Consider the following 25,857-nt stretch of genomic DNA (forward strand, 5'->3'; position numbering starts at 1 on the left):
CGCACGCATGTAATCCCAGCTACTTAGGAGGCTGAGGCACAAGAATCCCTTAAAACCAGGAGGCGGAGGTTGCAGTGAGCCAAGATTGCACCACTGCACTCCAGCCTGGGTGACAGAGTGAGACTCTTGTCTCAAAAAACAAACAACATCCTGCAATTCTTTAATGTGAAAGGCTCTCACTTGAAGGAAAAAATAAGTTATACAAGGGTTTTCGGGGGTTGAATGAGAAAAAATGAATGTGGACCAGATATTCGATCGTATCAAGGAATTACTATTAATGTTCTTAAACGTGACAAAGGTACTGTGATTATGTTAGAGCATCTCTTCTTTTTTCTTAGGAAATGATGAAGACCTTACGGATATGATCACATAATGACACAGCATATTTTCAAAAGGAAACTGCACACGTGTAAAGAGGAAAAACGCGAAGGTGGCAAAATGTTAAGACTAGTGAATCTTGGTTGAGGATACACAGGTGTTTGCTTGCTCTTTCGACATTTCTGAATGTTGGGAAATTTTCAAAATTAAAAAGAAGAGGGGGCTGGGTGCGGTCATCTTAGCACTTTGGGAGTCCAAGGCGGCAGATTGCCTGAGGCCAGGAGTTTGAGACCAGCCTGGCCAACATGGTGAAACCCCGTCTCTACTAAAAATAACAACAACAAAAAAATTCGCCGGGCGTGGTAGCACACACCTGTAATCCCAGCTACTAGGGAGGTTGAGGCAGGGGAATTGCTTTAACCAGGGAGGTGGCAGGTTGCAGTGAGCCAAGATCATGCCACTGCACTCCAGCCTGCCGACAGAGACAGACTCCATCTCAAAAAAAAAAAAAAGAGCGTCGTGGGGAGGTGGAGAAGGTGCTAACCACTCCTGGAAATCTTTTCACCCCCACATGTAAGGATCTCCTAAGGGTAACTGCCAGTCTCCCATCATCTCTTTACTACATTCCTGGCATCAAGTCCTTTGCTTGGTCTTTGTTCTATTTGTGTCTAGAACAGACTGACAAAGCAACACTTCGTGCAGGAGAAAACTGGGCCCATGGTTTTTTAAAAAATGCCTACGACCCACTAGCCAAGCAGACAAGGGATAGTAGCAGGGGATCAGGTCAAGTGTATTTTCACGGAAAAGAGATGTGCTGTTCCAGGGCCCTGGGGACGCAGGGAAGAGGCCCAGGGGGCAGGCAGGGAGGAGGCCCTGGGGGGTGAGGACGGAGGAGGCCCTGGGTGGCGAGGAGGGAGGAGCCCCGGGTTGCAGTGGTGACCAGCTTTGCCGGCTCTGGGTGGGGTGAGCAGTCCCCACCAGAGCCTCAGCCACCTCTGCAAAATAAGCAAGGACCTGGGAGAGGCCTGGAGGAGCTGCCAAAGTCAGGGCGCAGGGCTGGGCCTGAAAAAGCCCCTTCATTGGTCCTCCTCACATCACACCACAGCCTTTGAGAAATGAACAGGAAGTCCCTGGTAAGGCAGTTTCCTAAGAAGCAGCTGCAGCGGCTGATAACTAATGGATTCCTCTTGTTTCATTGAAAGGCAAGATTCAGTGGCTTACAAATGGACTCATCTCTGCTCCTGCTGCCTCCCCAACACCCGAGACCTGCAGTCCAGGTTCCAGCTCCAAGGGAGCAGACAGATGACAGAGCCCTGCCTTGACCTGGGTTGCTCCTCAGCCATTTCCAGAAGGCTCACGGGCAGCCTCACCTCCCTGAGCCCAGGGGTAATAGGCATGTGCCAGGCAGGGAGCCAGGAGTGTTGTTCATATTACTCCCTTAGGCCTCAAGCCCCAACTTTTGAGATGAAGACGCAGGAAGCAAAGTCCTGGGCTCCAAGTGGCAGAGCCAGGATCAAATCCAGGTCCATCTGCCTTTAAGGACTCCTTTCTCACATGCCACACGCTTCCTGCCATTTCAGAAAATCGAGCAGTCTGTTGGATCGGCTCCTTGCCCATGGTCAATGTGGCAGCTTTCCGAGCAGGCCTGGTGTGGACCACCCTTGAACATACCACGCTCCTTTCCACACCAGGGCCGCCTCCACTCGGGACTCAGACTCAATATCACCTCCAAGAGGCTTTTCCCAACATCACATCCGAAAGAGCTCTCCCAGCCCTGGGCCTTCCCTGGGTCAATGTCCTATTAGATCTTCATAGCAGTCATCAAGGTTCGTCATCAGACCGTGTGACGTGCCCACTTGTTTATGGCCTGTGTCCCCCGCTGGAGCATAAGCCCCAGTTGGGAAGGCCTGCACCTGTCTTGTTTGCTGCAATAATCCCATTGCCTGGAACGGGGCCTCATAAGATGGCTCACGAGGGAATGAAAGGACCCAGGACCCCACAGCTGAACACACTCTGATATCATACTTTTCCACTGTGCAGTCATGATCAGACACTTGTCCTCTTCCGCGTTTCACACAACTTAGCTTCTGCCTCTGGAACACCAAAAGCCTTCTCCGGCATCCCCACGCTGGTGGTTGCTACAGCTGCCACCTGCTGAGGTGACGCAGGCGAACACAGAGCCCCGGGAGTGGCTTGCATACATCAGCCACGAATCTTTACCAAACTTCGTGAGGCAGGTCCTTTTTTAGAGATAAAAAATGAGGCGTAGGTTGGCAGAGCCACCTGCCCACTATCACACTCGGGGATGAGCTGAGCAGAGTTTGAGTCACATGTGGCTACCTTGAGTGTTATCTGCTGTTCAGACAAAGGCTTCCTTCGACATGAGCATCCTGCTCCCTGAGAGTGGATTATTTTTTGTCTCTCACTTCCCATTGCATAAATGTGTCTCACACGCTGGCAGAAGGTTCCCAGCACCTGCTGGGTTACAGGAATGTCTGGCAGGTATAAGGCAGACCAGGATTCAAGGCAAGGGAGGGCCAACCCAAACATTGTCTTTGGACCAAGAATTGGAACCGCGCTCTATCCTTGTGTAACAGGAGAGAAGCCAGAGACTTTCCAGAAAGAGGACCTGGAACATGGGGAAGAGAAAGGATTGGCAAACAAGTGAAGAAAGCAGAGCTGCACACACCCGGCAGGGCAGGTGTGTGAGGTGGGGATGTCAGAACACCCAGATTCCGAAGTGCATGTCACACTTCGCTCTTTGCCAGTTCCTGCTTCTGCCGTCACCCAGCTTTGATGCCAGTCAACTTCTCCACAGGGATATTTTCCCTGCCCCTGCCCAACTCCAGGTACAACTCACAGTTGCTCGCCATCCACTGAGCACCTGGTGCCAGGATTTGTTTATGGCTGTGCTCATGTCCTCTGCTGAGCAAGGCTAATCTCTGATCGAATGCTGCACAACTGGGCACTTGGCCCAGGACTTGGAAAGTGCAGGACGGGCAAGCTCAGGGCATACAGTGCAGTAGGTGGCAGCCCTGCGGACCAGAACTTTACGGAACAAGTGATCTAAGAGTGTGGAGATGCACAGGAGGGACCCTCGCATTCTCCAGTGGAAATGAAGAGCAAGACAGGGACGTTAACTTCCTTTCTGCAGCAGAGAGATGCAGGTAAGGCAGGAAGCCCCTATGCCATGTCCCCTCCAAGAAAAGAAGAGGCTGGTAGGGCCGTGCTCTGTGGCCAAAGAGCCCTGCAGTGAGAGCCTCCCCCATAACACAGGGTCCATGCACTACCCTGAGGGCAGAAAGGCAGGGCTGTACAGGAGATAGGCCCCTGCAAAGGCAACCTGGGCATGAAGAAATTGGTGCCATTCACCACTTCCATGGCAGAACTGCTTCCTGGGGATGCTGAGGCTGCAACCACAGGAATTGGACGGCTCCCACCCAGATCTCAGCTGGGGAGATGGAGCTGCCCTCCAGGCCTGGGAATTCATAAGGCTGGGACTGGAACCCAGGTCCCCTGCCTCTAAATACTACAACCCTCCTGCCTTGTCCAAAGGAGGCCAGAGTTCCACTTTAGATCTGTTGCCTTTTCACAAGAACAACATAAGAGCAGGTTGAAAGGTGGAACAAACCTCTGGTCTCTTCTCGCCTTCCCTTGATTCTAAGAGGTCACCAGTGCAGACCAGGCAGGAGCAGCTGCTGAGACAAGGGTTAAGGATGGGGGGCTGATGTCTGGAGGCAGAGGGTCCAGATCCAAGCCCCAGCTTGACAGAGAGCAAGGGGAGCACATCCCGCAGCTTCAGGTCTCTGTCTGTGGATAATTCATCTTTGTGTCTGGGCCCAGCTCAGAGCTATGGAGACACTCAATTAATGTTTGATGAATTGTTGCTGAAGATGAACAGTTCTGCAGTGGTGGGACTGCTGTGAAAAGAGCAGACACACTCTTAGGGCGTGGGTGAGGGTTCCTTTTGCCCACAGCAAGGAAAAGACGAGAGAAGCACCGCAGCAACAAAGGGAAGAGATCAGAGGTAGAAACAGGAAGAGAAGGAAGGTGAGCTGGGAAGACTTGAGGTCAGATCCTGATTTGAAGTCTGAGCACTACCACTTGAGCCAGGTTTGATACCTCAGAGCAATGAGAGGTGCCTACGGGGCTGATCTGAGAATGAAATGAGGTGAAATATATGAATGTGCTTTGTAAGCTGCAAAAATCAAGCAACTTGTATTATTATAGGCAAGGCCAGGGTTTAACTTCTGTGGAAGGACCACGTAACAGTTGCCCCATCCTTCTAGGGAGATGGATCCTGACTACCTGGATATTTTCCTCTTCAGAAAAAAGAAAATGCCCTATTGAGGCCCCGAATTGTCCCCCTGATCTTCCGAGATTGTCCCGAGAATGACTTTGACTTCTGACCTGTTTCCAGGCTGGTGTTAGGAATGACTGCACTGTGATGGGCTCAGAACATTGCCTGGGAATGTTCCAGGGAATCCAAACTGTCTTCTGATCAGTCTCTCCCCGGACTGTGCCTGGTCCATAAATTGTCACTCCGCTTGCTCTGGGGAACAAACCATCACCCAAAGGGGTAAAGCCACTTGCTCAACAGCCTAGACAAGGTGTCTCTGGATTTCAGTAGCCTGTTTCTGCTTCTCTCTTTAGGTCCTCTTTCCACATGCCCCACCCACCCTACGCTGCTCAAGGCCTTTTTCCAACCTGGTCCTGGACAGTTTAAACAAAACAAAACAAAACAAAACAAAAAGAACCCAGCTGCTCACTCCACCATCACCATCATTCAATTCTGTATCCCCAGTTCGTGTATTTCATGCCCCAAAAGTCTTATTTTAGAAGACAGGAAGCTCTGGGGACAGGGATTGTTTTTACGTGTTGCTACACCAAATAAAGCTAGCATAGATTTAAATTTTTTCTTCCAAATTCCTCTTTGCATACTTTCCATTCTAGCTGTTTCATAATCCTTGTTCTTATTCTCGTTTGCCTGAAAACACCCCATTGCATTCATCTGGTGGTTACAGTTGCTGGGGTGCTTTGCCACAAATCAGATTCGTTGAAACAGGTACAGGTGTACCTTATAGATGAGGAGAGGTGGCTCAGTCAAGTGACAACACTCAGTGAATGAGCCCAGTAATGACATCTTTCTTCAATTCTAGATCTGTTTGCAGCCCAGGTTGGCTCTCAGCTTATGAAAGTAACAAAGCAACTAACATCCAAGATGCCAGGTTTATAGTCCATGTAAGTTATACAGAAAGCGCTGGAGCAGGACCAGAAATGAAGAGACTATTACGTTTTTATGAGACAGAGAAAAGGTCAGGGAAGGGTAGGGCATCCTAGTCCTCTGCTAGGAGAGATGTAAGCACTGATTTTTGGAGGGAACTCAGTGTTAAGGTCAGGTAAGCACTGAGAACATCCAGAACAAGGATGAAATAAATCGATGTGATATGGTAATTAAACCAGAAAGGTCAAGGCAATTGCCAGACTGAGCGTTCACATAAGAAAATATGTTTAACAATACGGAATAATCAGACCAAATCCATTGTATTTGACTTTTCCTTCTGGAAAGCTTTTGGTGAGGGCCTGGACAGGGCAGGAACCTTCTACAATTTACCTATACAATTAGAAACAGACCAGCCCAAGTCCAGCAACATAGAGTGGAAAGATCCCAGCCAGGATCCAGAAGGTCCTTTACTTAGGAATTACCTTTACCCAACCTCCTCACTGGGTTGTGGAAAGGTGCAGGTGAGATAGTGCTGAAGGTATGTGAAACATACCCACCTAAGTTCTAAATAGCATCACAAACCCCCTGGGCTTAAGCAATGTCCATAAGCAAGTAAAACAGGATGGGGCTGGAAGCTGTAGGGAATTTCAATATCGCTGACCTTCCCAATCTTAGATAAGCCCTGGCCCGGCTGGCCCACACCACCTGTCCACTGTCCAGCTTGGATTATGGCGACCTGGTCTGGCCTTCCCCTGGAGATGCAAGAGGTGGGGAAGGTAAGGGTTGGGGCTACGCAGCTTAGAGAGCAAAAGCCCACAAACAGTTCCGCATCCTAGACCTCCAGGTGGAATGATCTACTTCAAGTTCATCCCTCCTTTCTGCCTCTCTCCTATACACCTTCCCCAATTTCTCTATCCCATCAGACCTTTTTTCTCTGCAGCCTATTCACTACCACCAAGAGCCGCCCTTTCTTCTCTCCTTGCCTCTACTCTTTTCCCTCTAGCCCATTCGAATCCATGGGATACCAGCTGCACCTTTAATAAACGCCAGGATTTCAGACTGGGGTCCCCGCTGCGGATAGCTGGTGCAGGGTAATCACTGAGCCATGCATTTGGTGTGGGTAAGGTGGGCAGCCCTGGCTCCAGAGAGGCCCACTGCCTTTAGGAGTGCAAGATGAGGAAAGGGCGTTCTTGGCAGGATTTAAAAACAGAGAGCCATTGAATTGAACGCCCGAGAGTAACCTCGAGTGCAGATGGACCTGTTGCCAAGCCAGTCTAGCGCTGCTAAATCCACCGGCTCAAGGCCTCACTCGACCTGGGCTTTGCAAACCCCAGCCCGTTCTCCTTCCACCAATCCCCGACGCCGGTCCCCAAGAAGGTCGACTCGAGCTTGGGGTGAGTCTAGATAATCCCTGGAGCGTGGGAACCCGAGCTATTGGGCGGTTTTTCCCAGGCGGCCACTGAGGGCCTTCTTAGACAAGAGTCCCAGCAGGAGCGATCCCCGGCCGGGGACGAGCTTTCCTTCTCGCCACCTAGTCTGGATGGAGAGTGCTGGACAAGCGCAGAGTCCCACACCTGGCTGCCTGCGCTCCCGCTCCTTTCAGCGGCGCGCAGGGGCGGCCATCTTCCACGCTGGGGGCGCCAGAGCCGTCGGGCCCGAGCGCCCCACTTGGAGAGTCCCTGCCTCCGGGCAAACCCCACTGAAGGGGAGGACGCGTGGGTCCCGGCGCGCGCGGTAGATGCTGCCCTGTTCTCCACCGCTGGGACTTTCACCGCAGCGCCGCCTCCCGGGGTCCCAGATCCGGTCTCCACCCCAGTCGGCCCAGAGGAGGAGGAGGATTGGGGCGGGGGTACGAGTGCCATAGATGCACTTTCCTTCCCTACAGGACGTCCCAAGCTCCATTCAGCGCCGGAGGTCTGTTTGGCGCCCGGGGAGCCAGGGCTCCTGACTCCGCCTGCAGCAGAGAAGGGTGGCTGGGGCGCCCCCAGACCCTTACCGTTGCATCTTCTCCAGCGTAGTGCCCGATGACCCGTTGGCCCCCCGGGTGCTGGGTGGACCATTTGGTGATGTTGTAAACCTTGCGGTCAATGACCAGCCACCTGTCGGTGCGCAGGTTATGCTTCTGAATCTCCTCCCAGCTGAAGGTGGGCATCGGCACCTCGCGCTCGGCGGCCCCCTCGCCCTGGTTACCCCCCTTCCCCATGCTGCCTGCCTATTGTGACGCCCGGTGCACTGAGGCCTCCCCGCGCCGGCTGCTCGCTGCACAGACGGCTGCCTCCCAGCCGGTGTGTGCAGCCTGGGCCCTCTTCGCTTTCGGCTTTTGTCTTCTCCTACTCCTCCCACCGCGCCCCCTCCCCCAGCCTCCTCGTCTGCGCTCGGGAGTGTCCCTGCCTTCCTGGCGGAGGATCCCTGGCTTCCCAGTGCCCCAAAGCGGTCCCCTTCCTCCGCCCCTCCCTCAGCCCGCCCGCTATGGACTTTTGCCTCCAGTAAAAACTCCCCGGGAGCTCAGGGCCTCGACACCTCCTCTGCCCGCCCCTCCGGCTCCCCCCGCCTCGGGTTCCTCATCCTCCCGCGTTCTCCGCCGCCCGGGTTTCCACAGCGATCAGCAGAGCGCCTGCACCAATCGGGTCGCGTCGCCCCGCCTGCCATTGGCCCAGGAGGATCTTTCGAAGGCCAGCGGGCTGAAGCGGCGGGTCCCCGGCTCCCCCGCCCTCCCGCGTGGAGTAGAGCCCTGCTGCGAGGCAGGCTACGTGTCCGACCTCCTCCCTCCCCCACGCTCCGGCCCCGGGCGCCGGAGGAGATCCCAGAGGAGATCCGGGTGGGAGCGACGAATGGGCTCTGCGCGCTCCGGGGCGCGTGCGCGCACGCCCGGCGCTCTGGGGTTTGCACCTGATGCCGGTACAAAGCCGGCGCGGCCACCAGGGTGCCAGCAAGCGGCTGGGCGGGCGGACTGGCGGGCTGCGGGGCACTCAACTCCAGGGCCGGCTTGGCTAGGTGACGCCCTTCCTTGGCGCGCGGCAGTCGAGACTCCAGTATCCCACATTGTCCGCACCATCCACATTCTGGCGCCTTCCTGCAACCTCCCTAGAGACACGAGCCTGCCTTGGGTTAGAGTGCTTTGAACCCTCTCATCAGACAGTCTTAGAAAAGAATTGCGGAACCTCTGCTCTGCTTTCTTGGGCTGGGCGTCATGGCTGCGGTGAGGGGGAAGGGAGGGGAAGGCAGAGGAAGGGGGCGACGAGGAACTGGCGCGGTCCTTGCCCTGGTCTCAGTAAGCTCAGTCTCTTTGGGAATCGTGGAAGCAGACGCATCACTGGGGAGTAATGTACAGACTCCAGGAAATAAAGACCACCGTATCAAAGGGATAGGGGGAGGGTTAGGATTTTTAGGCGTGGGGCGAGAGGCAGGCCCCTCAGACCCCAGCTGGATGAGGCGGCTTAGTGACGGTGTCCTGGGGAAATGGGCCTGACTGCATCCGGAGGGCTAAAGGGACACGTGGGAAGTAAGCATGAACAGAGCAGGTGGGGTGCACGAGGCTTGGGAATCAGGAGAGGAGTTACAGGGCCCTGATTTCAATGGGATTTACAGGTGCCTGTGTGCTAGCACACCCTAATCATTAGATTCTCACCACAGGCTGACAGGTAAACAGGACCCATATTATGACATCTCACAGAGGCTGAGATTGAGAGAGAGGGTCAAACAGGCCCTATCTAAACTTCACACTGACGCAGGGGTGGTGGGGAGATCACTCTGCCCAACTGGTGGAGTTGTACTGGGGGGCCAGATGGGCTCCCTTTCCTCACATTTACACAGTCCCCAACCTCCCCCATCGCATTTCATGCTGGTGTAAGCCCTGAGCATCCCTCATTCACTCCACAAACTGCAGACATAAAGACAGCAAGGCCTCTCTGTCTTTGAATGGAAGCAGACATCCCAAACAAAAGCCTTCCGTACCAGATAAGAGAATGAAGCAAGACCTCCGGAGAGTACAGTGGCCTTGATATCTGTCAAAGGTTGATGGAAATGGAACCAAGAAAATTATTTTTTCAGAAATGGATTAACACACCATATAGATAACTTCAATGAACATTTATAAAGGGTGTGGAGCTCCAAGCAGGGAGTGATATCTGAAAGGCAGAACCAGGGAATATCTCAGAGACGAGCCTTTGAAGGTTCAGGCCCTAAAAGGCAGCACGTGTGGGTGGCCTGTGTAGGGTAACTGAGAAGTATGGACAGGCCAGGGCCTGGGGTCCCCAGTGGCTCCCAGCACAACACTAGCCAGGGTAGGTCCTGAAAACACATAAAAACGTTGTGTTGAAGACACAAATGAATGAATGAAGTTCGAAGAATGGCTCCGGTGAGACCAGCGGTAGATGGGGCTCAGATTGGGCAAAGCCCCAGCTGCCTCAGTAAGGGGTAAGAATGGAGGACTTGACCATGGAGGGGGCTTGGACATCCATAAAGCAGGTGTGCTATGATCAGATCCATAATGTAGAGAGAGAACTTCAGAGGCTGGGGCTGGACTGGGATGTAAGGGAGAAACTGGGGAACAGCAATGAGTTCAAAGATGAGGGCAGTGCTCAAGGAGAGGGGAGGGGAGGCCTGAATTAAGAGAGAACTTTAGGCCGGGTGGGGTGGCTCACGCCTGTAATTCCAGCACTTTGGGAGGCCGAGGCGGGTGGATCACAAGGTCAGGAGATTGAGACCATCCTGACTAACACAGTGAAACCCCACCTCTACTAAAAATACAAAAAAATTAGCGGGGCGCTGTGGCGGGCGCCTGTAGTCCCAGCTACTCAGGAGGCTGAGGCAGGAGAATGGCGGGAACCCAGGACGCGGAGCTTGCAGTGAGCTGAGATTGCGCCACTGCCCTCCAGCCTAGGCAACAGGGCGAGACTCCGTCTCAAAAAAAAAAAAGATAGAACTTTAGGGGGCTGACCCCACACCGGACACTGCCATGTGCCTCCCTGCCCTCTAATTTTTTAATTTTTTGTACAGACAGTGTCTCATTACGTTGCCCAAGCTGGTCTTGAAATCCTGCTCTTGTCTTATTTCTTGCTGTCTCTACTTGGAGAGACTGATGAGACTGTCCAGAGACAGTCTGCCCAGAGAAAACCTCATAGTATCCATACAACCCCAAAGTCGCTTGGGAAAAGGGGTGATCTCAGAGCAGAACGAGGTTCCCATGGCTTCCTCCTGCCCCACAGAATCCTCCCACCCTCCATCCCCAAGCAGCACCAAGGACTGCAGCTTCCTGGGGATCTTGCCAGGACCTTGTTGTGACCATCGTACTGTACTTGATCAGGGACAAAAGAGACTGGCCTGGGTGGCTTGCAGCCCAGACTCTTTCAGGCAGCCAAGTGGGTGAAAGGCTGGGCTGGGTGGGGGTGGTGCTTTGGGAGACAGGGCCTGGTGCGCTGGAGCCCATGCCACCAATCTCCACTGAATGGGTGAGGGAGGCTTTCCATCTTGTCCTCACAAGGAGTCTGAGGTCTGCTGGGGGACTCGCAGGGTCATGGGAGCAAAGACACTGGCTGATTAGAGGCAGAGTGAAAGTGAAAGGCATCCTTCAGCCACCCAGCAGCCAGCAGGGGAACGAGAGGGACTGTGACACTGACACGGAGCACCTGGTGGGCAAAGGACCAGCAGAATACCTTTCCTGGCCTCTTCCTTCTCTTCTTTCCTTGGATAATAAATCATCTTTATCAACCAATCGTTAAAAAAATCTGAGTTGTGTCCTTCTCAAGCCATCACCCCTATCTATCGCAGTCAATTCATTGTCAAATTTTGTGAATAAATAGCTCTCTCTGGCTCTTTTTTCCCCTCCCTCCCTCCCTCCCTTCCTTTCTTCCTTCCTTTCTTCCTTCCTTCCTTCTTTCCTTCCAGTCAGGGTCTTGCTCTGTCACCCAGGGTGACTGCAGTAGCACAATCACAGCTCACTGCAGCCTCGACCTCCCAGGCTCAAGCGATCCTCCCACCTCAGCTTCCCTGGTAACTGGGACTACAGGCACGCACCATCATGCCTGGTTAATTTTTTAAGTTTTTGTAAACACGGGGTCTCGCTATGTTGACCAGGCTGGTCTTGGACTTCTGGACTCAAAGAATCCTCCCACCTTGGCCTCCCAAAGTGTTGGCGTGAGCCACTGTGCCTGGCCTCTGGGTCTACTTTCTGTCCCATCCATTTCTCAGATCATTGCAGTCTTCTCTGATTCTAATAGTAAAGATAACCATCCTTCTGATGGGCTTATCAATTTAGGTGTGCAAAGGACTTTCAAATAACGGACAAAAGCATTTGCATGCTGTCCGGGGCTGAGGAAGCATTCAGTAGGTGGTGATTCTTATCCTTCTTCCTCCTAGCTTCATCCTCATGACAAGGCATAAGGTAGGTATTGTTACTGTGTCTTTCCAGATGAAGACATGGGCGCTCATGGAGATAAGTCTGGCCCCTCCATCTGCCCATGATAGATTGAGTCTTGAAACACAAACCCCAGACCCTGAAGGCAGCCCTCTTGGCCTGCTCCCATCAAGCCTTCTGGAACCCTTTCTCAAAGGTCAGCAAATCCAGCTGTGCCTTCTCAGACCTCTTCGAGGCATCCAGCGGGCTGATGTCCTGAAATGCCATGCTTTCAGATTCTCTGACAATACACAGTTCCCAGTTTGCTGCTGGACCACCCCCTTCCTGCCTCCTCCATTTGTTTCCCCTCCCTCTCCTCCTCCTCCTCCTTCCCCTTCTCCTCCTCCTCCTCCTTCCCCTTCTCCTCCTCCTCCCCCCTCCTCCTCCCCCTCCTCCTCTCCCCTCCTCCTCCCCCTCCTCCTCCTCCCCCTTCTCCTCATCTCCCTCTTCCTCCTCCTCCCCTTCCTCCTCTTCCTCCTCCCCTCCAAATGCTCCGGGCCCTTGACTCACTCGGCATTTTCTCCTTTTGGGAGATGACTGTGTCTCAAATGGACATCCACAGACCTTTCCCAGGGCCAGAGCAGATTTCTAGTCAGCTCTTGCACATGCAAAACTGAGTTTCCTGCTAGCAGCTCAAAGACAATACAGCCTCCTCAGGGCAAGGGAGAAGTCGCACCAGATGTGCTCTGGGACCTATCCAGGTCCAACCCTCACCGTTTCTGGCCCCAAACTGAGGTCATCATCGTCCCTTCAAAAAACGGCCTCTTCCTTTTAACTCCTTCATTTCTATTCATGGTACCACTGTTCCTCCTGTGATTTGGTCTCAGAATTCCAGAATGTCTTTTGCTGCTTCTCATCTCCCACTGCCCACCCTTGAAAAAAAAAATTGTGTTCAGCAGACTGTACCCCCAGTGGTGTTTTCTTCTGCCTCTGCTGCTGCCTGCGCTGGCCAAGGCTCCCTGGCAGACAGCTGTTGCACACACTGCTGCAGGGCCATCTCGCTGAGGCCAGATCTCACTGCACCCAAATTTTCAGTGGTTTCTTGTGGCCTAGAGAACTCAGTAGGGATGGGGGAGGAAGGAAAATACACAGGAGAATTGCCACAGAAGCAGGGGCACTGATTTTGTCCAGCCCTGATGGCTCCTGAAGACCCCTTGGGGAAAGAGCCCTATAACAGAAACACAAAGACATAAACTCTAGTCCTGGCTCTGCAGCCACCCAGCTTTGAGATCAGTTTCATGTCTGGTCAAATCAGTTGATTAGATCAGATGCTAAGTTGTGGCCAGCTCCAACATCATAAATATGCATAGATGTCATATATATAGATAGGTGAGGGAAGCATTTAACTTGCATCGTATCAATTTTAAAAGTGCTTTTTCTATCAGTTATTTCAAATGATTGTCACAATAGCCCTTTGAGGCAAGCAGGATGTGTATGTTTCTCTTTTTTACAAATGGGGAAACAGCATTGAACAGGTTAAATGAGTAGCCAGAAGTAAGCCTAGTTAGAGAACAGAGTATACTTTGGAATCAGACCTAAAAAGTCAAACTCCAATGACTTAACTTTGCAGAGCTTCAATTTCCCTGATGTAAAATGGGGATCATAAAGTAGTGCCCACTTCTCCATATGTTGCCTTCTTTGGGTCACACCACATTTGGGCACCAGCAGTGAGAGTCAGCCATGCTGCAAACCAAAGGCTGGGAGGTAGGGGCTGGACACTAGCTTGGTAAGACCCTGAGAGGGTCTCTCAACCTGAGACCCTCAACCCAAGAGGTTCTCTCAACCCTATCCCAGGCAAATTGTGGCCTCCTAATGCTGCATCTCTCAGCAAACACTAAGGTGAGAGGAGGGGGCCCAGACACAGCATAGGAGGACCACAGGGGGATCCCCCAGGATCCAGACTCTAAGACCCTTTGGAGCTCTTTGACCCAGTAAGCATCACCCTCCAATGCTTGCATTTGCTTGTGGTATTGGATCAGGTCTTATCATGCATATTTGTCTTGGCTGTTATCACTAAGGCACTGACCTCAGCTCTGAGAGAGGACAGATGTCTTCTGAGTCAAGTTGGTGTATGGCCAACTTTGAGAGGCTGGGGAGGGGCAGAGGAGATGCCACCAAGGAAAGAGAGCCTGTGGCAGCTAGGGGGGCAGCGCTGAAGCAGAGGGGGAATGTGGTCAAGGTGCCAGCAGGGCAGGAGCCCTCAAAAATACATAGCCGGAGGCACAGGCCAAGAGACCACAGGGTAGGAGTGCTGTGCCTTGGGGCAGAGAGCAGCCTGGCAACTCTCTGGCTTTACCTTAAGACAGGGAAACTGAGGCCCAGAGATTGGCTTATCCAAAGTCACACAGAAGGAAATCTGAGAGGTTTCCTATTTCTAAGACTAGGATGGTCTAGACATCTGGATCCACCCTCTCACCAAAAACACATACAAAACCTCAATAAAATAAATAAAGCATCACTGAAATGCAGCAGTCACTGACCAATTGCTTCATCTGTGCAAAGGTTTTTCAGATTTGGCTGACCTCTCTCTCTGATGAGCTAATGTGCTAATGAGCAACATCCTTCACCTTTGGGTCCTGCCCCCAAGGGAGATGACACCCTACCCTAGCACCACCACTTAATGTCGTTGGCCATCTCCATCTGAAGGCCAAGTCGAGCAGGGGGAAACCAGATGACAGCGCACTGTGGTAAGAAGGATGCCACATGGGGACAGGATAGGCTCAAGTTCACTGCCCTGGTTCTGTCTGCTTGGCTTTTCTCTTTCTTGTAAAGAAAATGGTTTTGAGTAGATAGCCTCTAAATTCCTCTCTCATCTGTGATTCTGCTTTCTCCAAGGGTGGTAGATTGCTTCAAGCCCAAGGCACCACCTCCTTTGTTCCAAGGTGGCCAACCTTCGGCGGTCAGTGTGCGCAGGAGTCAGCCCGCTCCAGTGCTGGCTACTAGAAGGAACCTCCTGCAGTCTGGAGGTCTCTGAGTCATCTGGGAATCCTGTCTGGACAGGCACCGGCAGACTGGCAAACACTAGAGACCTTCCTGCCTGTAGGAGTCTGTCCCGGAGTCAGGAGTAAAAGAGGCTGCTGGTGTCACCTCTCCTCACCTCCTGTCCCAGGCCCTGACATTGGGTGTGGCACAGGGAGGGGCTTCCTCATCCATCTCTGCCATTGCTCTAAGCCCTCAGTGTCATACCTACACCTCTCACGCCCTCAAAGATATCCTCCAGGTCTGCCAAGTCAACTCCTCCCCCTAATTGTCTCAAAAGTATTTTTTCTCTCACCAGCCCTAGGCACTGCCCAGGTCCAGCCATCTGCATGTTCCTGCCAGAGTTCTGCACCCAGCATTTAAGAGCCTTGGTGGTCTGGCACCTACCTCACTTTCCTGGCTCTATTCTTTCCTCCAGTCATCCTTCCCTCCGGCCATGCAGGGTGGGTCCCCGTTTCCCACGAACGGCCATGGCCTGCCAGTCCTCCTGGCCCTTGGTCCGTGCTCATCTCCTGGCCAGAGTGCCCTTCCTCACCTTGGCTGCCTGCAACTCCAATTCCACCTTAAGATCCCCCTAGTGACTGGCCTCCACTGTGGCAAAGTCAGGAGTCCTCTCTTTTGGGCTCCCAAAGCACTTCTTATATACACAGCATCAAATTACGTGTGCATCTACCTCCACCAGCCAGCCTGGAAGTTCCCTGTGAGAAGAAGCGGAGTCTGATCAGCATGGAGTCTTTGGTGTGGGTCACGTGCTGGATGCTTATTAAACACGTGTGGAATTCAACTCTAAAGAGAGCTCTGGGGAAAGTCTGAGCCACAGGCCTCACACCTGAGCAGTGGGTGTGTCCTCTGTGGTGACCCTGTGGCTGGGCTGAGCTTCCACTCCAGTAAAGCTGAGCTTCCGGAAGTAAACATGGTGCAGTGGAGCCCCCTCCACTCACCCCACATTACATTCCAGTTTTGCCTCTCAACTGCTTACTGCATGCCCCGGTACAAGTCACGTCATGCATTCATTCATTCATTCATTCATGTGTTCGTTCAGCATTTAATGGGCATCGGGGTGGCTTCATAGTGTGTCTACTTAGCTAAGCTGAACTACATTGCCCAGAATTCCCTTGCCCAGAGGGTCGTGGGCTGGGGTGGCGGGGGGTGGCCAGGAGAAAAACGTGCACAAGATTTGGAAAGTGGAAGGGGAGCACAGCTGTTTTTGCTGTGCTCTGAAGCTGTGCAGGGCAGGCGCGCGGCGGCACCTCCCCCACGCTGTTGCTGAACGCTGGCTTACCTTGTTGGCCCAGGGCAGCTGCGGGGCCTGCAGGTCATCCAGCTCCTGGACCAGGTGTGTGGCTCTGGAGTGAAAATCCCCAGTTTGTCCCTCAGGGCCCTGGCATCATGGAGATTGCAGGTGGTGAGAGCTAGATACCATTCCAGTTTGTTCTTTGTCTTTCCCTCTTCACATCCAGCCTCTCTCCCTGAGCCACACCAGCTGACCTCAGGCCCAGCAGAGACACAGAGATAACCCCTTACATAGATTAACCAACCAGCTCCCACCACTGAAGAGTTCTGAAACCTGGAGAAACTCCTTATTCTCTATGGCTCACTGGAGTTCGGCTTCTGATGGAACCCCAGTGGATCCTCTGTGACAGGCACCCTCCTTGTCCATGGAGATAGGAAAATAAGCAAGACATGACCTCCCTGGGCCTCAGGTTCCTCACTTTTACAATGAGGGTGGAGGGGCAATTGGATGATTCATCCCTAAAGTTCCCAGCTGCTCTGTCGAGGGTGTGATTGAACAAGCCCCCAAGTGAAAGGCACACGGAGCCACCGTTTGCACACCTATGGCTTAGGAAACTGCTACTCCCGGGACAGAACACCAAGAGTCCAGAAGCCACCCAGAGTCCGGGCACAGTGGCTCATACCTATAATCCCAGCACTTTGAGAGGCCGAGGCAGGCAGATCACCTGAGGTTAGGAATTCCAAACCTGCCTGGCCAACACGGTGAAACCCCGTCTCTACTAAAAATACAAAAATTAGCTAGGTGTGGTGGCAGGTGCCTGTAATTCCAGCTACTCAGGAGGCTGAAGCAGGAGAATCACCTGAACCTGGGAGGTGGAGGTTGCAGTGAGATCACACCACTGCACTCCACCCTGGGCAGCAAAGTCAGACTCCAAAAAAAAAAAAAAGGAGAAGCCACCCAGGAGCCAGGCTTTGATGACCTTGAGGCTGTGTCTGCCCCGGACAGAAGAGAGACCTTTGGGCTCTGACCACCTGTTAGTTTGGCCAAACCACCACTTGTTATTTTTCTTTCTGTTAATCCTGAGGTCAAAGACCTTCCATGCTCTGTGCAGGAAGTGGGAGGTTTGCAACCTCTACACTGTGCTTTTTAAACTATCAGTAGTGAAGGAATAGCTTATTAAAAAGAAAAATCCAATCTGTCACAGACTGACACTCATAAAATACAATAAAAATGAGTCATTAGAAAAATAAAATGAAAAAAAGAAATACCTGAACCCAGATTTTTTTTTTTTTTTGACAGAGTTTTCTCTTGTTGCCCAGGTTGAAGTGCAGTGGCGCGATCTCAGCTCACCGCAACCTCCATCTCCTGGGTTCAAGCAATTCTCCTGCCTCAGCCTCACGAGTAGCTGAGATTACAGGTGTGTGCCACCACACCCGGCTAATTTTGTATTTTTAGTAGAGGCAGGGTTTCTCCAGGTTGGACAGGCTGATCTCAAACTCCTGACTTCAGGTGATCCACCAGCCTTGGCCTCCCAAAGTGCTGGGATTCCAGGCATTGGCCACCATGCCCAGCCCCAGATTTTTTTAAAAATTGGAGCTAATAGGCATAAAATTACACCATCAAACTGCTAGAAACATTTCTAACTGCTTACTCCCAATTCCTGCACTTACCTCATCATGAACTGGCCACGAACAATCTGTGGAAAGTGCTGATGTGTGGACCACACCCCAAGTAGGACGTACCGGGGGCGACCATGGCTCCCTGATGTGTAGGCACTGCGGATGAGGTTTCTTGCATTCTAGTGCAGAACAAAGAACATAGGCCTTAGCCTCTTACCGTGTGACCTTGCTCCAAGACCAAACCTCTCTGGGTCTCCAGTTTGACATCTGTAAAGCGGGGCACTGGTGGACCGCTGGTGATGTAAGTGATAGCACATTGTACATGGTTTCCATCATGTGGTGAAGACCAGTTGAGTCTACACTGGGAACTGGCCGTGGCTGCTGATTGGTGGTTGGTAAAAGGGCTCTGCAAGGAACATATTTTGGGGGTCCTGGAAGCAGGGATGGAGAAGGATCATTGTCATATCTTTGTGAGACTAAGGAAGGCCACCCATGCTTTCTCCAGGCCCGGAGACACAGAAGGGGACAGAGTAGAGAAGGGAATGTGCCTCCTTTCTGGGAGATGCAGAGCACAATTTGGGGCAGTGAGGTCTACAGGAACCTTATGCCTTTAGCGCATCAAAGCTTCTGCTACTTTGGGAATGTGGACAGGCTGGCAAGTATGGGGTCTTCTGCAGTGCTTGCTAGTGGGGACAGCTGTGAGGCACGTTCTTAAAGGAGACCACAGTGGGCAGGTTGGTGAACCCAGATAAGATACTCTCTGCGGGCCCCCGTTATAACTGGGGGAGCCTTTAAACTACAGTATGCCTTCTCAGTGGGGCAGTATCACCCCCAGAGGGGTGAAAAAGTCTTGTTCTTTTAATATATGAAACACAGATATGCATACAATCTGTAAACATATATGGCATATCCATGGCTTCAACATTTCAAAGGGGTGGTTGCAATTAAGGAGGAAAATTTCTAAAATGGCTTCTTAGGGGTAAAATAATGGAAAAAGCATTTAGACACACTAACCTAGAAGGTCTAAAGTCCTGCTCTTATGTGAGCAGATGCAACAAGCCAGGGAAATTCATTCACAGGTGCCACTGTGAGCTCAATGGCTCCCCGCCGGGTTGCTAAGACCCAGGGATATCCAAATTGTGTTATTTGTAACAAAAAACCCCAAACTCCCGACTCCCTGCAAACAGGGACACCACAGGAGTCTGCAGTCTCTCCTCTGCCCACTGTGCTTCCGTACCAGGCTGGTCTCTTCCAAAGCCCCGATCTGTCCACAGGTTGCTCCTTGGCTTACTGTTACCTCTGAGTCATCTTAAGAAGCTGCCAGTTCACTCCAGGCGCTGAATGAGAGGATCCAGGAGGTTTAGTACAGATTGTGTTTAGCCCTAAGGAGCAAATCCCGTCTCTGATTGTGTCAGCTTCCAGAACAGTACTCCAAGCCTATGGCTGTTCTGGACACATTCACTGAATGGGGATCTCTTCCCTTTCTGGCCCCTGTCTCAATGGTCCCCATAGAGAGCCTGGCAGCCGTGGCACCAGCGACCTTCTTTTCCCTCTCCACTCCTCTCTTGTAGCCTCCTGATGATCCTCCGGCTTCCACTCTTAGCCTGCTCCATTCAGTTTGAGTGACCTTAAAATATAGGTTGGGTCTTGTCATTTCCTGGCTTAAAACTTTCCCATTGTACTTAGAGTAGTCCTAATGCCTCACGTTAAGGCTGCTTGATGGTTTTGAAAAGTCAAGTTCTTTCCTGTTTCATGGCCCTTGCCTAAACTGTTGCCTCTGCCCAAAATGTCCCTCCTCTCCTCCAACTCATGTCTGGCTCAAAAGTCATATCTCAGGTGAGTTTTCCCTAACCGCCTTGACCACTTTTTATTTTCTGCCACCCTGTTTGTTCTCTTCATACATACATTTGTTTGCTGATGGATTTATTGTCTTTCTTCCCACTGGAAAGGCTGGAAACTTCCTGAGGGCAGAACCCAGTCTATCTCGCTCACTGCTGTATACTCAGCCCCTTGCAGAGAGCCCAGGACATAGTAGGCATTCAATAATTAGTTGTTGGGTGAGTAAATGTATGCATGAGCAAACACTGTGCTGCAGGAAGGAGCGGGCTGGTGTGAACGTACATGGGAATGGTCAAGGAACTGGAAGACTGTCCCTCACTGGGCCTGCCACCCACACCCAAACCCCAGCACTGCTATTAAGGATCCACATGGGCCTGTGACAAGAGGGGACTAAGGTCAGAGAGGGTGCAGCCCAATATCTTCCAAGGTATAGTCCCGAGGGACCCTGGGGGACTTCATATTTTTTTTTCTAATCCACGAGGCCTATTGGAAATTAACTCTGAGGTTAACTTTCAAGTTTCTACCACCTCCTTGGTAGACCTGCTCTATAAGCGGGTAGGAAGGGTGGTTCCTCCTCTGCCTGCCCTAGTGAATATGTTCTAAAGGCTGGACAGGAAGGAAGAGAAGGCTTAGTCACCAATCTTACAGTGCCAGCAATATGAGCAACATCGATACTTTTCTAGGGTGCTTTTATTTTCAAGGAACTGTAATGACTTCTATACAATTTCCATGAAAAATGTCTCTTCCACTGACTCAGCCACGCTAATTCGTTGTGCTATTTGTAACGCCAGTGGGTTTATGTTTTCAAGGAATTGTCATGTTTCTAATCTTTCTGATTGACTTAGCTTAATCATCCACACCATGCTCTGGGGAAGAAAATATAAAGAGTGTCAAATAACTTAGCGTATAGTAGAAATGTGCTTTACAGATTTTATTTCATTGATCAGTCACTATCTGAGAAGTAGGTTGTATTATTTCCATTGTACAGAAGAGGAAACATAGACTTGGAGACCATGAGTAATTTATCAAAACCACAAAGGTATTAACTGAAAAGCCATTAAGAGTTTTTCAAAAGAACAGGTTGTATTTTTCCGTCTTAAGGATGTGTGATAAACGATTTGGATTAAATGCATATATCCACTGCGCAATCTATGATCAAGAGAGATTTCCTTAGAGAAGATTCAATGTTAACAAAGTCAAATAACATCTGTTTATCAGCCAGCAAGTGAGTACTGGGAGATCTTGGCTGCAGGGAAGTGAGATTAGAGATCTTCCTGTGACACAGAATGAAAACTTCACTGGACCAGGAGGCCTGAGTTTAGGTCCAGTCTCATTTTTCACATATGATGTGCCTTTCACCATCCCCTTCACCTCTCTAAGCCTCAGTTTTTTCAACAATAAAGCAAAGAGGTTGAACTATATTTCACTAACAAAGTTTCTTCTTGCTCGAATGTTCTGTGAGTGAATCATTCATCTTCTTTAAGACTCAATTCAACCTTCCTGGACACAGCAGCAGATTTCCTGAATTATTTTCTGACCGGCTCTACCATGTTTCCTGGCAGCAAATTGTGAAAATTCAAGGTCCCCATTCCCCTCTCTAGCAAATAAGTATTACCTCCACAGCCAGTATTCTTTCTTTCATGTTATTCAGATTTCACTGCTTCCCCCCCACCCTGCCTCCCCTTTCCTGCCACCACCATGCTGGTCCAGGTTGTAATTGCTTTCCAATTGGTTTCTCCCTCAGTGTCAGCTCTGGCCCCGCTTGTGGATGCCACCAGACTGAGCTTATTAAGAGATTGCAAAACTGTTCTCTCTGTTCTAAACCCTCAGTGACATCTCTGAAGACATGGCCTTTCCCTCCAATCCCTCCCAGGTCTAATCCCAATCCATTCTCAGTGCCCTCTTAACTAGTCCCTTGGAAACGTGACTTCTCCTGGCCTCTTTCCTTGTCCCTAAAAAAACAGAGAGTAGATAAAGTCCTGCTCAAAGTCCCCTTTGATTGAGAATCCCCTAACTCTACCATAGCCAGGCTCTCATTTGTCAGCTGGCCCTAGCATTTCCAGCCCCTTGCCTGCCTACTCACTATTCTGTCTGAAATGTCTTGGGAGCAACTGAGAGTGTGACTGGTAGAGAGTACGGAAGGTCTAGGCCCATGATCTGGGCTAGTTCTATGATTCTGGATATAGTGTTTAACTCCCTGAGCCTATCTCTTCAACTGTGAAAAAGGCAAAGCTATCCTTTTCCTGTCTCCTTTACAGATTTGTTGAGAAGATCAAATGAAGGAATGATTATAAAAGTAGCACTTCCTTCTTTCCTTCCAAAAGTATTAATGCTAGGCACCAGGCACTTTGCTGGGCATTAGGTATGTTGTGGTACACTGGGCAGATTTGGTCTCTGCGCTCAGGAAAAGTTTTCAGTGTAGACCAGAGCTATCCAATAACACTTTCTGGGAGGTAGAAATATAGTAGCCGCTAATCACAGGTGGCTACTGAGCACTTGAAACACAGCAAGTATGACAGGGTCTGAATCTTTAACTTTATTTATTTTTATTTTATTTTAATTTATTTTTTTGAGATGGAGTCTTGCTCTGTCACCCAGACTGGAGTGCAGTGGCACGATCTCGGCTCACTACAACCTCTGCCTCCCAGGTTCGAGCAATTCTCCTGTCTCAGCCTCCCAAGTAGCTGGGATTACAGGCCCGTGCCACCACACCCAGCTAATTTTTGTGTTTTTAGTAGAGAAGGGGTTTTGCCATGTTGGCCAGGCTGGTCTCAAACTCCTGACCTCAGGTGATCCACCCAAAAAACCCAAAGCGCTGGGATTATAGGCATGAGCCACCACACCCGGCCAACTTCGTTTAATTTTTAACTAATTTCATTTTAAATAAGCACACAGGGGTAGTGGCTGCTATATTGCATGGTGCAGGCCTGGACATTTAGTGAGTAAAAGAGGTATTAAAAACAAGTTAATGGAAAGTCCTAGCCAGAGCAATCAGGCAAGAGAAAAAAATGAAGGGCATCCAAATTGGAAAAGAAGAAGTCAAATGATCTGTCTGCTGATGATATGATCTTGTATATAGAAAATCCTAAAGACTGCTCCAAAAGGTTCTTAGATTTGATAAATGAATTCAGTAAAGTTTCAGGTTACAAAATCAATGTACACAAACCAGTAGCACTACTATAGACCCACAACAATCAAGCTGAGAATCAAACCAGGAACTCAATCGCTTTAACAACAGCTACCAAAAAAGTACCTAGGGATATACTTAACCAAGGAGGTGAAAGAGCTCTGTAAGGAGAACTACAAAACACTGCTGAAAGAAACCACAGATGACACAAACAAATGGAAAAACATTTCACGTTCATGGACTGGAAGGATCAACATCATGTAAATGACCATACTGCCTCAAAGCAATCTACAGATTCAACTCAAAGCAATCTACAGGTTCAACACAATTCCTATCAAAATACCAATTTCATTTTCCACAGAATTAGAAAAAAAAACCCTGAAATTCATATAGAACAACAACAACAACAAAAAGCCTGAACAGCCAAAGCAATCCTAAGCGAAAAGAACAAATTTGGAGGTATCACATTACTCGACTTCAAATTATACTACAAGGCTATAGTTACCAAGACAGAATGATACTGGTATAAGAGTAGACACATAGACCAATGGAAGAGAATAGAGGATCCAGAAATACTTACAATCAACTTATCTTCAACAAACCACACAAAAATATAGACTGGGGAAAGGACATCTTAATCAGTGATGCTGGGAAAACTGGACAGTCACATGTAGAAAAATGAAACTGGATTCCTGTCTCTCACCACATACAAAAATTAACTCAAGATGGATTACAAACTTAAATCTAAGGCCTGAAATCATAAATATCCTAGAAGAAACCCCAGGAAAAACTCCTCTGGACATTGGCCTAGGCAAAGAAGTAGTGACTAAAGCCCCAAAAGCAAATGCAACAAAAACAAAAATAAATAAATGGGACTGAATTAAACTAAAAAGCCTGCAAACTAAACACAGCAAAACAAATGAGTAACAGAGTAAACAGACAACCTAAAGAGTAGGAGAAAGTATTTGCAAACTATGCATCTGACAAAGGACTAATATACAGAATCTACAAGGAACTCAAATCAGCAAGTGAAAAACAAATAATCCTATTTAAAAAGTGGACAAACGACATGAATAGACATTTCTCAAAAGAAGATATACAAATGTTAAACATATGAAAAATGCTCAACCTCACTAATCATAAGGGAAATGCCAATTAAAACCACAATGAGATGAAAACTTACCCCAGCCAGAATGGCTATTATTTAAAACTCAAAAAAAAAAAAAAAAAAAAATAGCGGGGCACAGTGGCTTATGCCTGTAATCCCAGCACTTTGGGAGGCCGAGGCGGATGGATCATACCGGAGGTCAGGACCAGCCTGACTAACATAGTGAAACCCTGTCTCTACTAAAAATACAAAATTAGCCGGGCATGGTGGGGCATGCCTGTAATCCCAGCTACTTAGGAGACTGAGGCAGGAGAATGGCTTGAACCCAGGAGACGGAGGTTTCAGTCAGCTGAGATCGTGCCACTGCACTTCAGCCTGGGCAATAAGAATGAAACTCCTCCTCAAAAAACAAACAAACGAACAAATAAACAAAATGTTGGCAAGGATGTGGTGGAAAGGGAATGCTTATACACTGCTGGTGGGAATGTAAATTATTACAACCCCCGTGGAAAACAGTATGGAGATTTCTCAAAGAACTAAAAGGAGATCCACCATTCAATCTAGCAATCCCACTATAGGGTATCTACCCAAAGGAAAAGAAGTCATTATATCAAAAAGACACCTGCATATGTATGTTTATTGCAGCACAATTCACAATTACAAAGATATGGAATCAACCTAAGTGCCCATCAACCGATGAGTGGATAAAGAAAATGTGACACATATATGTAACTACTATGCAGCCATCAAAATAACAAAATAATATATTTTGTACAACTTGGAACTGGAGGCCATTATCCTAAGTGAAGTAACTCAGACATGAAAAACTAAATACCACATGTTCTCATTTACAAGTTGGAACTAAACTATGGGTATGCAAAGGCATATAGGGTGGTACAATGGACACTGGAGATGCGTGAGAGGCATGGGGAAGTGGGGGAGGAATGAAAAAGAATGCACAGTATTCATGTGACCGGTACACTGAAATCCCAGACTTCACCGATATACAATTTGATATGGCTAGGCTTTGCGTCCCCACCCAAATCTCATCTTGAATTGTAATCCCCATAATCCCCATATCCCTACATGTCAAGGGTAAGACCAGGTGGAGGTAATTGAATAACGGGGGCGGTTTCCCATGCTGTTCTGGTGATAGTGAGTGAGTGCTCACAAGACCCAATGGTTTTCTAAGGGGCTTTCTCCCCTTCAAAAGGCACTCCTCCTTTCTGCCAACTTGTAAAGAAGGTTCCTTGCAGGCCGGGCACAGTGGCTCATGCCTGTAATCCCAACATTTTGGGAGGTCAAGGCGGGCAGATCACTCGAGGTCAGGAGTTCGAGACCAGCACAGCCAATGTGGTGAAACCCCATCTCTTTTTATAAAACTACAAAAATTAGCCGGGCATGGTGGCACACACCTATAGTGTCAGCTACTCAGGAGGCTGAGGCAGGAGAATTGCTTGAACCCAGGAGGTAGAGGTTACAGTGAGCCGAGATCTCACCACTGCATTCCAGCCTGGACGACAGAGCGAGACTCTCTCAAAAAAACAAACAAACAAACAAACAAACAAAAAAAAACCAGAAGATGCCTTGCTTCCTCTTCACCTTCTGCCATCATGATTGTAAGTTTCCTGAGGCCCCCCCCAGCTATGCTGGACTGTGAGTCAATTAAACCTCTTTCCTTTATCAATTACCTAAGCTTGGGCAGTTCTTTATGGCAGTATGAAAATGAACTAATACACACTTCATCTCTGTAACCAAAAACTACTTATACCCTTAAAGCTACTGAAATTTTAAAAAGTTTAATAAATTCATGAATGATTTCTGAAAAAGTTAAACATAGACGTACTTTATGACTCAGCAATTCACTCCTGGGTATGTACCCCCCAGATTGAAAACAAGTACAGGCATTCCTTGTTTTCCTAAGCTTCACCGTATTACACCCTGCAGCTATTAAGTTTTTATAAACTGAAGGTTTGTGGCAACCCCGCGTCGAGCAAATCTATCTACACCATTTT

The 25,857-nt window shown here is 49.7% G+C and overlaps 2 protein-coding genes across 2 annotated transcripts in view; one reads left to right on the forward strand and one right to left on the reverse strand.

The window, feature by feature from the left end:
* The window catches only part of FADS2 (fatty acid desaturase 2), a 40,165-nt gene extending 32,352 nt beyond the window's left edge, over nucleotides 1-7,813 (reverse strand). Inside the window, exon 1 of the mRNA XM_050756937.1 lies at nucleotides 7,539-7,813. Within this exon, the coding sequence (XP_050612894.1) occupies nucleotides 7,539-7,745 (207 nt within the window). The 5' untranslated portion in view covers nucleotides 7,746-7,813. The remainder of the gene's footprint in view (nucleotides 1-7,538) is intronic.
* Nucleotides 1-25,857, forward strand: part of TMEM258 (transmembrane protein 258) — a 101,718-nt gene that overhangs the window by 2,411 nt on the left and 73,450 nt on the right. The gene's annotated exons all lie outside the window — the stretch shown is intronic.

The sequence above is a fragment of the Macaca thibetana genome, chromosome 14, assembly GCF_024542745.1.
Source record: "Macaca thibetana thibetana isolate TM-01 chromosome 14, ASM2454274v1, whole genome shotgun sequence".
NCBI classification, from domain to species: Eukaryota; Metazoa; Chordata; class Mammalia; order Primates; family Cercopithecidae; genus Macaca; species Macaca thibetana.